Genomic DNA, 14,334 nt, shown 5'->3' with positions numbered 1-14,334 from the left:
GGGCCCCCCTCCTGACCTGGAGTAAGCGGCTTGGCGAGGTCTATGCCATAGCTGATCTTAAACCAGAGGCAAAGTGAGGGCATGGAGGGGCTGAGGCAGCAGCCCCAGTCCTCCCTGAAATGTTCCTTGTTTGCTAATGTGCATTCCACTATCAATCACGCCATACCTTCCAGTCTCTTTTCTGGACAGAATTCTTTTTTGCCCTTTATAGGTCCACACAATGCAGAATCAAACACAGCTGCAAACAAATACAACACGCATATGGGAAAAGGTGCTGATCAAGAAGCTTCCATTCCCATCGTCCCCTGGTTTACCAGTATGAGAAGTAGCCTCCCGAGTCAGAAGACAGGAGACTTGCCCAGCGAATGCCAACCTGCCCGGGCCACCAAGACTTCATGAAGAGCTGCAAACGAAAGGGGGAGTGGCCTGTGGGCAGGGGGTGGGGGGGGCTCTTTTGGAACTGTGTACCGTGCTGGCCTGGCCTTCATGTAAAACCTTGGACTAGATTGGCTCAATGCTATGGTGAAGCAAGGAACCAGTGGATAGGGGAAGGTACCAAAGAAGTTAGCAGCGAGGGGTATAAAAGGCCTGCATTCACAGGACTCAGTGAAATGTGTTTGTGTGAGATAAAGTGGTATGGTAGTGGACCGAGCGACCTGCGGAAGGAGGACGGTAGAGCGGAGCGCTGAGAATTCTGATGCAGTGTTGGATGTGATTGCAGGTAAGGTATTGAATGTAAATGTGAGTGAGTGTTACCAAGTGTGAACATTTGAACTTGTGGTTTTGAGTGTGTGTGATAGTGGATGGTAGAAGGAGGGTTGTGTTAGATCGGGGAGAATTAGTAGAGGTATCAATTGGATTTAGGAGAGTGGTAATGAGAGTCAAAGGAGGGTAGTAGACTGGTGCAGATGTAGAGGTTGGAGACAAGATGAAGTTGTAGGTGTGGTGTTGTAGAGAGAGTGAGAAAGGAAGTTTGTCAGAAGACCGGACGGACAGAGGAGGATAGAAACACACGTACTGGGAATACAGGAGACTGGAGGTAGAAGGAAGTGGCACGACCGAGAGAAAAGACCTGGAAAGACCAGAAGTGGGGAGTGAGTGAGAGAGAGTGAGGTGAGGAGTGACTGAGAAGGGTGAGGAGGAGGAAGACGTTAGGAGAACAAGGGACAGAGAGCAAGGAGAAGCAATATGACGGAAAGGAGTACATGAGTGTGAGAGAAGACTAGTAAGTAACATTACTGTTCACATTGTGGGACACCTGGAGAGAAAGGGAATCCTATGAAAATCCTTAGAGGGAGCAAGATAGAGAAAGGACTTAGCCTTTAGTCCCTCACCACCAGATTAGGATAGACCGTAAGGATTCGGGATCGCTAGTTTCCTTTACACCATTGGGGGAATGGGGAAGCTTGGGATAGAACGGAGAGACCCCATGAGAGGCCGAGTGATCAGTCAGGGACGCCCCTTTTTCAGATCAACATGCAGTCTTACAAAATGAACAACAATTTGAGAAACCAAATAAAAACACTTGAACTCTGTTTCCCTGACTTTGTTGAGTTATTTAAGCTATTCGTGATATAAAATAGTGGACTCTTCTATCGAACAAGGTTACAGACATGCACCACACAGATGGAAGTAGTAAGGATATTTATTTTAACTAACGTTTGATTTGAACATTTTTTTGGCTGCATTTTAGCACATAATGTTATTCTACACGTGTTACATATAACATTGTGACTTTCCTTCAAGTGCCTCTCAAAAAATCTACTTTCCTAACCACTATAGTAGAAGTGTACCATTAATTGACTTTGGCTTCATTTGTTTTAATGTGAAGCAAACATAAGGAATCTTTTACAAATCTTTGTAAATAAAAAAACATAAATTAGTGGTATTAGTTGAATAACCTAGACTATCTCTGATTAAAATTGTTGTTACATACTAATGAAGTAACTTTATTTATCCTTGTCCTCTTATACATGCATTATCCATGCAATTGCAGAATGGAGTACATTATCCTGGCTATGTAAGTGCCTCATATTAAGATGTTACGCAATATATAGTTTTCTGACCAGGCATTTTTTCTTTGTATTTATGTAACGCGCTGTAGTTTAGGCGCTCCTTGCATAATTGTCTTTCCCTCCTGTTAAGGTACCTGCGCCAATGAACTACCCTGTGACTACAACTCAAGTGCCTGTATATGGAATGGTAAAAACATTTTTATTCTGATGCTTCATTGTTTGTTTATTTGGGTTGCCTAAATAGTATCGACTGGATTAAAATTCATTATATTGCATGCTTTTATGTGCTGCTGGCAGAGCAAATTATGTTATATTAATAGTACTTCTTGAGATGCAAAATGGCTTTTTAATAATATAAGGAATGTCTGTATTTTACCGTATTTGACAGCAAAGAATGCTTGCAGCGTCACTCTAGGCGTAATCTTTCTCTTTTTAATTCCAAGAGCTGTGGCATAAACTCATGATTAAATTAGTGTGAAATGGACTTCCTATGACATTTTGGAAATGGATCCAGCTACTCTACAACTGTGAGAATATTAAACAACGAAAGTAAACTATAAGGGTGTTTAGATATCCAACAGTTCTCGAGAGGAATAGTAGAAAGTCTACTCAGCTCATAGAATTACATTTACAAAGATGCATAAAATATCACTTGAATTAGCATAGGGGTGGGGCAGGGATTAACCCTCGTTCTTACCTCAGAAAGAACAGGTAATTGTAACATGATTTGACCAAGACAGAGGTAAAAGAATAGAATCTATGGTTCTGTTAAAATCCAGATCTAAGCGATGTCCAACAACGAGAGTGGGACCCCATGTGCAATGTCTAAACTTTAATGAGACTAGCAACATTTTTAAATCCTGCACCATAGCAGAGTCTTTACTGTTCAAATGCAGATTAAAATCACCAAGTATTACATTTCTAGTAGAGCGTAATTACTGTTCCTCTCAAACTATTTGAAAATGAGACTGCAAAAAGCATTAAAATTAGGGGATTGATAAAGAACTGTTAATGCACAAAAATCAGTTCCAGCAATCACTTTCAATTTTAAATGTTCAACGGTGGCTTATACCTGTGTTTGAAGACTCAAACCCTTTGAACTGTTGGAAAGAATAAAAGCTATATCCCCCTCACCACTACAGAGTATGTTTTTCTTGAGGAAGCTGCATAGCGAACAGGCTGAATTTAATTTAAAATCACTGGGCGTTTCTGAGAAAACCATGTTTCAATGATTTCTAATAGGACTGCTTTCCCTCAGAGCTAGCTGTTCCATGTTTTATTTTACACTTTACTTCTAATTTAATTATCTCATACCGCATTCCATTGGCTTATTTACCAAATTCCTACATACATTAATGACACTTGCTCTCTCTTCTCCACCTAGGACCAATCTTGTATGGCTCTGGGGGAGGGAGATTCTTTGCCAAACTGTTTCTAATGGATTCCTTCATCCCATAGATGCCTCGTCTTTGATATCGATCTCCAGCGCCAGATGTCTTCGAAAATGTATTCACTACCCGAGGGCACAGAATGGTTCCAACCAGCACTGATTTGTGCCTCATGCCGTAAATGATGGGCCAGTGTATATGGAGTTGCTGCGCCCCATGACCTCAGTTTCTTTTTCCCGCACACTCAATATGATTCTAGGATTGTCTCCTCCTATTAAGCCTTAAGTCCAGTATGGCCTGAGGGACATCTTGGACAAGGGTCCCACACTGAAATTTGTTCTGCCCGTTAGCCCAGTAGTGCTTTGGCAGCTTGCCAGAAGCGTCTGTCCCTGAAGTGGGTCAGGGCTTTGCTAAGAAGCGTCATTCGGATCCCGTTTTTCTCTCAACCCACGCCTTTGGCGGAGAACATGGTGATGCAGGCATACCATGTCAGGGATCGAAATTAAGATTTGGTTAGCGGGAGCTAAAAGTAGCTTCTGGGTATTGGGTATCAACCTGTATACAGGAACTACATCTGGGGAAACGGGAGCTAGTACATAGCACGCCACAAATCTAGTTTGTGCATGTGATGTAAACTGTACATTTCTGTCCATTGTATGTGATCCATTTTGCTATGAAATGTCTCTTCGACGTGTGTTTTATTCTCCCTTTAAACATTCCAAGCCATCAGAGTTAATATCACATGTGTTTCTTTCTATGATACCAGCTGGTCTGGGGGGGGTGGGCGGTCAACCGTAGCTCCTGGAAACTAACTAGGCTCTTCTAGACTATGAGCAGGCGCCAAATAGCTCCCGGCTTTTTTGAACCAAGACATGTCCTTTCCTTCCCTGCCACCTTAAAATAAGGGCAGGAAGCAGGATGCAAAATGCTACGAGTTATTTAAACCAGTAACCTTGCATTGTGGGCGGACAGTGTCATTTGCGCATTGGTGAAATACACCTATGATCTGTAGTTTGTGATCTCTGGGTCAGCTGAGTAGTTGCCTCCTGAAGGGATGGGGTTTTTAAACTCTTGGTGATGTAGGGGGAAGAAGACCCACATCTGATTTTGCAGTCCGTCCTGAACACTACAGACTGCTTGGTGCCTCAATTGGCACTGGATCTGTTTCAAAACTGCACTCCTGGATGGGAACCTGTGGATATGTTCCCGAAGCCTTATCTAAACTCATGGATATGCTGTTTGATGGGAACAACCTGTTCTGTACGAAGGCTGACAAATAGCTGCAGAGGTTCCAGGCCTCCAAGGACACAGTGAAGTTCTTGCGTCCCACCATGCAGCAGCCTTTGGCTTCAGGGCAGAAGTGTTCTTTTCCGCCCCTCCTCACTTTCGCTCACCGGGGCAGGGGCCAGGTACAAGGAGCCTTCTGGCAAGCAGCAGCCGCATAGCCTCCCCCAGCAGGGTGGACGCCAGAGTGCCCATAGAGTCGGCTTTGCAACCTCTGGCGCCCACACCTCAGCCACCCTTTGACAATCCACTATGAATTGGAGTTCATCCATTAAACTCCTGTAGGAGGGAAGGTGTTTCTGCTAGTCGTAGTGCCAACACACCACCTCTGACACCCAAGCCTTAAAGGTCATAAAGCAGAGTTCTCCAGCATGGGGTCTGGCATGGATTCACATGCTCATGAATATTCCCAGTCAGGCTGGGAATCCTCGGTAAAGAAAAAATCAGTATCAGTTTCGTTTCTGATCTTCTTAGTAGTAACCAATTACTGATCTCTGGGTCATACTGCCCCCAGCCAATGACTGCCCTCTCCCTAAGCCCTGCCTCTGGCAGCCATCCTCAGATTTTTACCGCACGCTCAAGTGTTGGGAGTCCTCGTGTTTAGCTCTCGAGTTTTTTACTGCGTTTTCACGCTTTTTCAGGAGAATTTCTCATTTTTTCAGTTTAATCGAGCCTCAAGCTCCACCGTTTCTACTTCCTATACCGGGGACCCATTTCGGAAATTCTTCTACGCCCTTCAAGGGTGAAGTTTTCGTCGAGTTTACACTTCTTGGAGGATTCCGGAAGATCTGCGGCCTACCTCAGCGGACATGGCCCAGGACAAGGGGAGGTCGACGCCCGGATCCAAGCTGCTCAGGAACTGCCCTGGATGCGGATTATATAACGTTTTCAAGGAGGACGAGCATTCGCAATGTCTCTACTGCCTCCATGGGGACAAGACGCACGTGGAGAAGGACTGTGCGTTCTGCAAGAACCTTTCAGAACAGACCAAACAAGATCGTCGTTCCCGCCTCGCTACCTGGCTGGAGAAGGGCACAGCAAGTGAGAAGGCGAAGAAGAAGTCTGAGCGGGCTTCTAAGTCCTTTGAGGGCGCCCCGGCGACGGGGGCCCAACAGAAGGCCGAACACCGCGAGTCCGGGAGCGCCGAAAGGTTGGGCTCTTCGGTTGCCAAGCAGGGCGTTACTTCCCCGGCACGTTCGACCACGAGCCAGCGCTCTGGTTCGGGGAAGAGGGAGTCCGAGAACCCAGCTAGGCCGCTGGAGCGGACCTGGTCGATCTCGAAGGGGGAGCGAGGCGCTGACCCTCCCCCCAAGGTGAAGGCCAAGGACGCACCTAAGGTGGTGAGGGCTTTGATCCACCCGGGTAAGGCCTCTACCGAAGTGGTTGCTGCGACCCTGGCGGAGCCGGCTGAGACTACGCCAATGGGAACGGCCTCTGGGCGCAGAGTATCCCTGCCGCCGCGGAGGGAATCCTCTTTCCAGCCCATCGCTAAGACCCCCGTGAAGCCCCCGGCTGAAAAAGGGGGGGGCGGCGGCCATTACAGTCGCGGAATCAGCCTCTGAGGAGGAACAGGTGGAGACCGAGAAGGGCCTCAACGAAAGGTCCATAGGCCTCAATGAGAGGTTCATAAACCTCAACGAGAGGTTCGAGAAGGTTCGATCCCAGGGGACGGTCCCTGCTGACGTGATCGAAGATAGCAATGACGACGACGAACAGGGCCCAGTGGAGCTGCCATCCCGTCCGTCGCAGCCATTGCCCGAGCCCCAGGATACCTCGGCGGCCATTTTGTTTGCAATCCAATCCTTATGTACCGAGATAAGGACGAGATTATCACGCACCCCGACGGAGGAGCAAGAACCAGGCCTGTCGGGAAGCCCTCTGAACAAGAGGAGGAGAGTCCGCCTTTCGTGCATGCGAGACCGGTGGACCCCACATCCCCCCTCGCCGGGAGAGGATACGGCGACGGATACGGGGACGGATACGGGGACGGGCGATGACGGCGGTGATGACACAGCGGACATCCCGTCGCCATCCCCCCCCCGCGGGCGTCCCCAGCCGACGAGGCTCTTTCCACGCCATGATAACCAGGGCATCCGAGCTCTTCCAGCTCTGCCCTGAAGAACAGAAAAGGGAGGGGTTTCTGTACCAACAACGAGAGGCTAAGAGGAAGACGGTCCTCGCGGTGCCTTTACTCAAAGACATCTGGGACGAGGGGCTTGCTGTCCTCAAGAACCCTGCCACGACTCCCGCCAAGAGTGACAGGTACGAGAAGAAGTACTGAGTCCCCGATGCCGCCCCCTTGTGCCTCAGGGCCCAGCCCACGCCGGACTCGGTCGTCTCGGCCCCGATGCTGCCCCCTTGTGCCTCAGGGCCCAGCCCACGCCAGACTTGGTCGTCTCGGCAGCGGCTAAGAAGAAGGCAGCGGGCGCGGCGGCTTCAACTTCCACGTTCCCGTCGGACAGTGAGGGCAAGAAGTTGGACTCTATGGGACGACGAGTCATCTAGTCGGCGGCGACGACGATTAAGGCGGCCAATGCCTTAGCGATCGTGGCCCGCTACGACAGGGAGCTCTGGTTCAAGATAGCTCCCCTGCTAGATTTCCTGCCTGATGACAAAAGGGCGGAGGCCCTAGAAATTATGCAGGAGGGCGAGGTGGCGTCGGATCACGCCATAACGGTGGCGACGGACATTGCCGATACCGGATTTCGCCAACTGGGCAACGGAGTTTGCCTCCGACAACGAGGATGGCTCAAGGCGACAGACTTTCGCCAGGACGTCCAGACTAGAGTGTTGGACATGCCGTTCGACGGCAACAACCTCTTTGGTAAGGCTGTGGATGAGTCTCTACAGGCCATCAAGACCGACTCAGAGACGGCCCGGGCCCTTGGGGTGCTTCAGCAGCGACGGCCCTTTTGGAGCCCCGGAGGCAGACAGGGTGCCTCCAAAGGATCCAGCAGTGGCTCCTCCACTTACCGCCAGGCGGCCTGCTCCTCTTCTCAGGAGGCCTACAGAGGTTGCGGCAAGCAAGGGGGGGTTCCCGCCGTCGTCGCCAAGGCGGCAAGCCCGCTTCCAAGCATGACTGACCCGGCCGGGTTGTCGGGCCCCCACCGAAGCACCCCAGTGGGAGGCCGGCTGACTAAGTTCGTCAGAGTCCATCTCCACCGATCGTTGGGTGTTGGACACCCTGGCCAACGGGCACTCGCTGGAATGCCTAAAGAAGTGCCCTCGCATTCCTCCCGTGGCCAGGAAGGAGAATCCTGTCCCTCAACTGCTGTTGGAAGTAAAGGCGATGCTCAAGAAAGGTGCCATCGAGCTCGTCCCCAGGAGGCTCCGGAGTGTACTCAAGGTACTTCCTTGTCAGAAAGAAGACAGGTGGTTGGCGCCCCATCCTGGACCTGCGTCTGTTAAACAAATACATCAAGGCGTAGAAATTCAGGATGGTCACCCTCCAGCACGTGCTGAGACAGCTGGAGGAAGGCGACTTCCTATCGTCGTTGGACCTGGAGGATGCTTACTTCCACATCCCCATTCTAAAAGGCACAGGAAGTTCCTCAGGTTTGTGGTTCAGGGGCGCCACTACCAATTCAGAGCCCTACCGTTCGGATTAAAGTCGGCACCCAGGGTTTTCGCCAAGTGCCTGGCACCAGTGGCGGCGCGGCTGCGTCTGCAACGGATCCACATCTACCCCTACCTGGACGACTGGCTAATACGGGCAAGGTCAAGGGAACTCGCCGTCAATCATACGGCGAGGACCGTCCGGTTGCTCATGGAGCTGGGGTCATCAACTACCCCAAATCCCACCTGGTTCCATCGCAAGTAGCACTGTTTTTGGGGGCGAAGCTCAATACAGTGGAGCAATTGGCCTCCCCTTCAGAGGAGAGAACCAGGACCATCCTGGGCAAGGTGCGGCGCCTGTTAGCCACGGACGTGGCCAGGGTGAAGTCCATCAAGTCCCTTCTCGGGATGATGTCCTCATGCATCTACCTTGTGCCCCTTTGCAGATTTCGGATGCGTCCGCTACAGGAGTTCCTCGACGCCCGCTGGTTTCAGGCGAGGGGCTGCTTCGAGGACAGGACCCCCCTCGACGAGGAGGTCCGTCGGGCGATCCTATGGTGGGGCACCCGGGCTCATCTCACGACGGGCACGGACTTTCAAACCCCGGCGTTTCAGGAGACGGTGACTGCGGACGCCTCTCTGGAGGGTTGGGGGGCCCACACCGGAGATCTCCACGCAAGAGGCCTTTGGCTTCCAGAGGAGAGGTCTCTTCACATTAACATCTTGGAATTCCGAGCAGTGTTCCTCCCGTCCCTCAAGGACAAAGTGGTGAGGATCTTCACCGACAACACCACCACGATGTTCTACATACGGAAGCAGGGGGGCACCAGATCCCCAGCCCTATCCAAGGAGGCCCAGGATCTGTGGCACTGGGCCGTCGACCAGGGGATGTTTCTGGTTCCCTTCCACCTGGCAGGAATAAAAAACAACATCGCCGACTCACTCAGCAGGGAGCTGCGCTCGTGCCACGAGTGGGAACTGCGCCAGGATCAAGTGGATCGGCTCTTCCAACGATGGGGCAAACCCCAGATCGACCTGTTCGCAATGGCGACGAACTCCAAGTGCCAGAGGTTCGCCAGCAGGTTCCCACAGCCGAAGAGCATGGGCGATGCTTTCTCGTTCCCTTTGGACGGCCTGTTTCTATACGCGTTCCCTCCATTGCCGTGGCTCCTCCGCCTCATCAACCAGCTCAAGAAGTCCAGGTGCAGGATGATCCTCGTCGCACCGGCGTGGCCGAGGCAGGTCTGGTTCCCGGAACTTCTGGACTTGTCAACGTCCCCGCCAGTCAGGCTGCCGGCGGACGCGGATCTTCTCTCCAGAAAAGGAGGCGCCATGCTCCACCACAACCCACAGTCGCTGAACTTGCAGGCCTGGCTCCTGCAGCAGTAGAGTTTGGAGGGTACGATATCCCTGCTGATTGCAGAGAGGTTCTTGCAAAGGCCAGGGCGTCCTCAACTCTCAAGTGTTACGGTCATAAATGGAAGAGGTTCTCTCTCTGGTGCCGTGCACAGAAGATTAACCCTCTGCGAATTACGGCCCCTCAAGTGCTGCCGTACCTGCTGTCGCTGGCCAAGGCTGGACTGGCTCACGCCTCCATAACAATACATCTGGCTGTCATTGTGGTCCCATCGCCTGGTGAAGGAATTTATGAAGGGACTATTCCGATCATTCCCGCCGGTGAAGGCTCCTGCCCCGGCATGGGAGCTTAATGTGGTGCTGACGAGGCTCATGGGGGCCCCATTCGAGCCTATGCATTCGGCGCCTTTGAAGTTCCTGTCATGGAAGACTGCGTTCCTCGTGGCCATCACCTCTGCATGACGAGTGGGAGAGATTCAGGCCCTATCTTGCAGGCCTCCATACTTGACTTTTCATGACACGAGGGTGATGCTGAGGACGCACCCCTCCTTCATGCCCAAGGTGCCGTCGGACTTCCACCTCAACGAGCCCTTGGTGTTACCAGTTTTCTTTCCGTCGCCTTTGACGCCGGCCGAGAGGACTTTGCACTCGCTGGATGTAGCTAGAGCGCTGAAGTTCTACGTGGACCGCACAAAGAGTTTTCGGAAGACGTCACAACTGTTTGTGAACTTTGGGTCTGTGAAACAAGGGAAGGCCCTCTCGAAGACTTCCATCTCCAGATGGCTCTCCGGCTGCATCATGCGTTGTCACCGGTTGGCAAACCGACCGCTGCCCGGCTGTCCGAGAGCCCATTCGACCAGAGCGATCGCTGCTACCACGGCGTTCCTGTCTGGTGTGCCCCTGCTGGACATCTGCAGGGCTGCTACGTGGAGGTCGACGCACATCTTCACAAGATTCTACTGCGTCGATCGGGACTCCAGGGAGGAGTCCAGGGTCGGCCAAGCAGTGCTGCGCAACCTGTTCACTTAAGGTGAGCCTGGTGAGGAGGTAAGAGGTGCTTAATGTTGAGTTGTTGTATTGCTTAATGTTGAGCCTGTTGCCACCTCTCGTGGTTGTGCATGTGTATACTGCTGTATATTCTTTTATTCATGAATGTGAATCCATGCCAGACCCCATGCTGGAGAAGGAACAAGTTACTTACCTGGAACTGTTGTTCTCCAGCATGGGTCTGTCATGGATTCACATGCGAACCCTCCCACCTACCCCTCTGCGGCTCTTCACTTGGTCATACTGCCACTTGGCATGCTACCAAATCTGAGGATGACTGCCATTGGCGGGGTTTAGGGAGAGGGCAGTCATTGGCTGGGGGCAGTATGACCCAGAGATCAGTGATTGGTTACTACTAAGAAAGACAGAGCAGAAACGAAACTGATACTGATTTTTTCTTTACCGAGGATTCCCAGCCTGACGACGGGGAATATTCATGAGCATGTGAATCCATGCCAGACCCATGCTGGAGAACAGTTAAAGGTAAGTAACTTGTTCCTTACTGCCTCTCATTTCTTCTGCGCCTAATATGCCACCCTCCTTTGCCGCTGGCCCCTCCCCTATTGGAGGAAATCTGCTCGCCATTGTGGTAGTATCTCGCTTGGAATATGGGCAGAGTTGGTTCTCTTTATTTTTTGGTTCTGAAGGAAGGCGGTGGCCTGTGTCATTGGTGTGAGGTTCTGAACTTTTACCTGGGCAAGGACAAGTTCAAGATGGTTACCCTGGTCCATAACCTCCAGGCCATTGGATTATCTGTATATGCTCGGGCAAAATAATCTTAAAGTTAATGTCTTGAGAACCAAGGTTCTAATTATTGGTGGGAAATCTAAGAAACCTTGCTACCATTGGTCCATTGACAATACCTTTCTTGAAGTAGTGGATACGTAAACCTGGGATTTCCGATTTGTGATTCCTCCCGCCCCCCTCGAGATTTCTACGGCAATCCTACTCTATTTAAAATACTGAAGAAATGGTATCAGCAATTCATATATAAAATGGGAGGGAACAACATTGAGGGTCTCATTTCAATCTACTGCAGAAGTAAACTGTACGGACTGGCCGTGCTCCCTGCAAATAGGCTGACTTGGATGGATAAATTGGAGGGCAAGTTAATTCAATCTATCCTGGGTGTCCCTCATTCTGTGCCTGTAGAGGCTCTTCGTTGCGAGCTAGGTGTGCCTTCTATATACTCACTGTGGTTCGTACAGGGATACAACCTCTTCTTTATTTTTATTCTTTCCCCCATATTGTCCAGTACCTTGTTAAGGTATATAGCACGTCCACAAAAGCAAAAACTAGTTTTTAGTACAATTATGAAAAACAGTATGTACACATCTCTGGAGCACCTCAATTTATCTCTCTGAGATTTGATATTAAATTAAAAAGGACTGCTCTCTTAAACTAGCGAACTTGATATGAATAATAATATAGATCATTATCCAAATTGAAATGATATGCTGAACACAACAGACCGGGATTTCGATGTAACCTCTGTTGCACTTACCTAACCAAGCTATTCTCGACACCAATACGATTTATTAGCTATCCTACGGTTCAGAATCCTGCCTACATTTGAACACACTAGCCGGTGGGCAAATTTGCCTCGATTAGAGTGGACCAGGGCGTTATGTAATACAGCAGTTGAGTCCTCTCGCCATCTTCTTACGCAGTGTATGAAATAGAAATCTCAATATCTCAAAAGCTGCTCCAATTTTGTTAATAACTGCAATTCCATTGGGGGCGACCAGCTTTTAGGCTGAGTCCGTAGTGATCACTGCAACTGCATTCTGTGCCTGGAGGGAAGCTCTGCTGTTGATCACTAACCTCTGAATTCACACTTTTGGCTACTTTTAAATTCTCTTTTTTATAAATGATTTAATCTGATTGTTTTGTACCTGTGATATTAATAGTACATTCATGCCTTTAGTTTGACTAATGCATAGTAATTAATCATTTGAATTGAACGGATAAATACAATCTCTCATTTTAATTTAAATGTATTTATGCAAATTTACAATAATCATATTTTTAAGCATGTTTAATTTGTGAAAATCTCTTTGTACTGGTTAGTTTTATTATGTTTGTAAAAGGTTTGTTTATAACCAGTAAGCACATAAAAATGTCAAATCAAACACGGTATAGCCAAACTCTTTCTGGGTGGTGTGACTGAACAGCAAGGCTTAGACTTAAAAGGGTGTGAGTTGACAAGGGTTTAGTTCAGCGCACACAGAGCACTCTTAATACAAATTAGGCAGAATGTGTGAAAAGAGTTATTGATTTAGGCGTTGGAAAACTCTTATCAGTAAGTAAGGAAACACTAAAAGATTCACTACTAATATGTATTCATTCACCTTCACACACACTTCACTTTTAAATACAGTTAGAATTACTTTTCAATGTAAGTATACCAAAGCAAGTGAATAAAGAAATATAACCGCGTACATAATCAAGACTTTGAACACGAATAGGTTAAGAATAAAGATATTTGCAAACACCATAGAAAACCTCACAATTCAGATTCTAACCTTAAAAATGCCTTCCCTAGTTAAAAATAACCAGGCCTAGTGTCCTTAGTCACAGATCACTGGCATAACGGGGGCCCTGCAACCTGTGATCCAACTGCAGCTGGCAGCATGGCAAGGAGGTGCTCTGTCTCTGCTGGACACATCAGGCAGGAAGCAGGAACTCTGCTTCCTGTCTGTGTGGTGCCAGAGGCCTGCAGAGAAGATGGAGCGCTGCACTGAGAACATGTAAGGAAACCTATTTAAAAAAAGAAATGTGCATGCATGTGCCTGCCTCTTGTGATTATGATTGTGTATGTAAGTATGTTTATCCTTGCATGCATGTGAATGATGCATGTATATGTGGGTGGTGAGTCCACCTGTGTTGTGTGTGTGTGTGTGTGTGTGTGTGTGTGTGTGTGTGTGTGTGTGTGTGTGTGTGTGTGTGTGTGTGTGTGTGTGTGTGTGTGTGTGTGTGTGTGTGTGTGTGTGTGTGTGTGTGTGTGTGTGTGTGTGTGTGTGTGTGTGTGTGTGTGTGTGTGTGTGTGTGTGTGTGTGTGTGTGTGTGTGTGTGTGTGTGTGTGTGTGTGTGTGTGTGTTTTCTGGGTGATCGTGTGGAGAATGAAGTGTGAGTTAATGTGAGAGAAGGTATATGGGTGAGTGAATGGGTATGAATGTGATTGTGTGTATGAGAATGTTTTGGGTGAGTGCACGTGTGTAAAATGCAGGGTGATTGAATACGAAAAGTGTATGGATCAGTGACTGACGAGTGAAAAGGTGTGAATGTTCTGGGTGGGTGTGGCTGAGGGCAGTTGTTGAAAATGCAGTGTGAGTGAATGTAAGGTATATGGGTGGGTGAGTGGTGGTTTATGGGTATGAATGTGATTGTGTGCGTGCAAGGTGGTGGGAAGCCCGGGTAACACTTATCACTTGCTAAAGGGACATGGCATTTCTCCTGGCATTTGGGCAAGGCCAACTTGATGTGATATTATGTGGCTAGATTGGCTTTTTAGGGCAGCCAGCCTAACTCTTTCTTACTGTGGCTTGACATTTTGTACTGCGCACCTATGATAAAGCAGGCATGATAATTGTACTTAAGTCTCTAGACTAGCCTATGTTAAAGGCAATTTGGGCATGTTTTCCTTTTGTGGCATGGCATTTTTTTTGGCATATCTGGTGGAGTATGTT

At 49.1% G+C, this 14,334-nt stretch overlaps 1 protein-coding gene across 9 annotated transcripts in view; it reads left to right on the top strand.

The window, feature by feature from the left end:
* LOC138480864 (phosphatidylinositol-binding clathrin assembly protein-like) overlaps positions 1 to 14,334 on the top strand; it is a 1,856,059-nt gene that overhangs the window by 1,651,726 nt on the left and 189,999 nt on the right. For 5 of the 9 annotated variants that reach the window (XM_069612639.1, XM_069612640.1, XM_069612644.1 and 2 more), the window contains 2 exons: positions 1,997 to 2,020; positions 2,146 to 2,202. The exons of 1 other annotated variant lie outside the window; for it this stretch is intronic. In XM_069612639.1, coding sequence (XP_069468740.1) covers positions 1,997 to 2,020; positions 2,146 to 2,202 — 81 coding nt within the window. The remainder of the gene's footprint in view (positions 1 to 1,996; positions 2,021 to 2,145; positions 2,203 to 14,334) is intronic. 3 more of the 9 variants (XM_069612641.1, XM_069612645.1, XM_069612647.1) reach the window with 1 other exon arrangement.

This window comes from Ambystoma mexicanum, chromosome 5p (genome assembly GCF_040938575.1).
Source record: "Ambystoma mexicanum isolate Mex_15411 chromosome 5p, UKY_AmexF1_1, whole genome shotgun sequence".
NCBI classification, from domain to species: domain Eukaryota; kingdom Metazoa; phylum Chordata; class Amphibia; order Caudata; family Ambystomatidae; genus Ambystoma; species Ambystoma mexicanum.
Note: the sequence above shows the minus strand (reverse complement) of the source record. Positions and strands in the feature narration are given on the sequence as shown.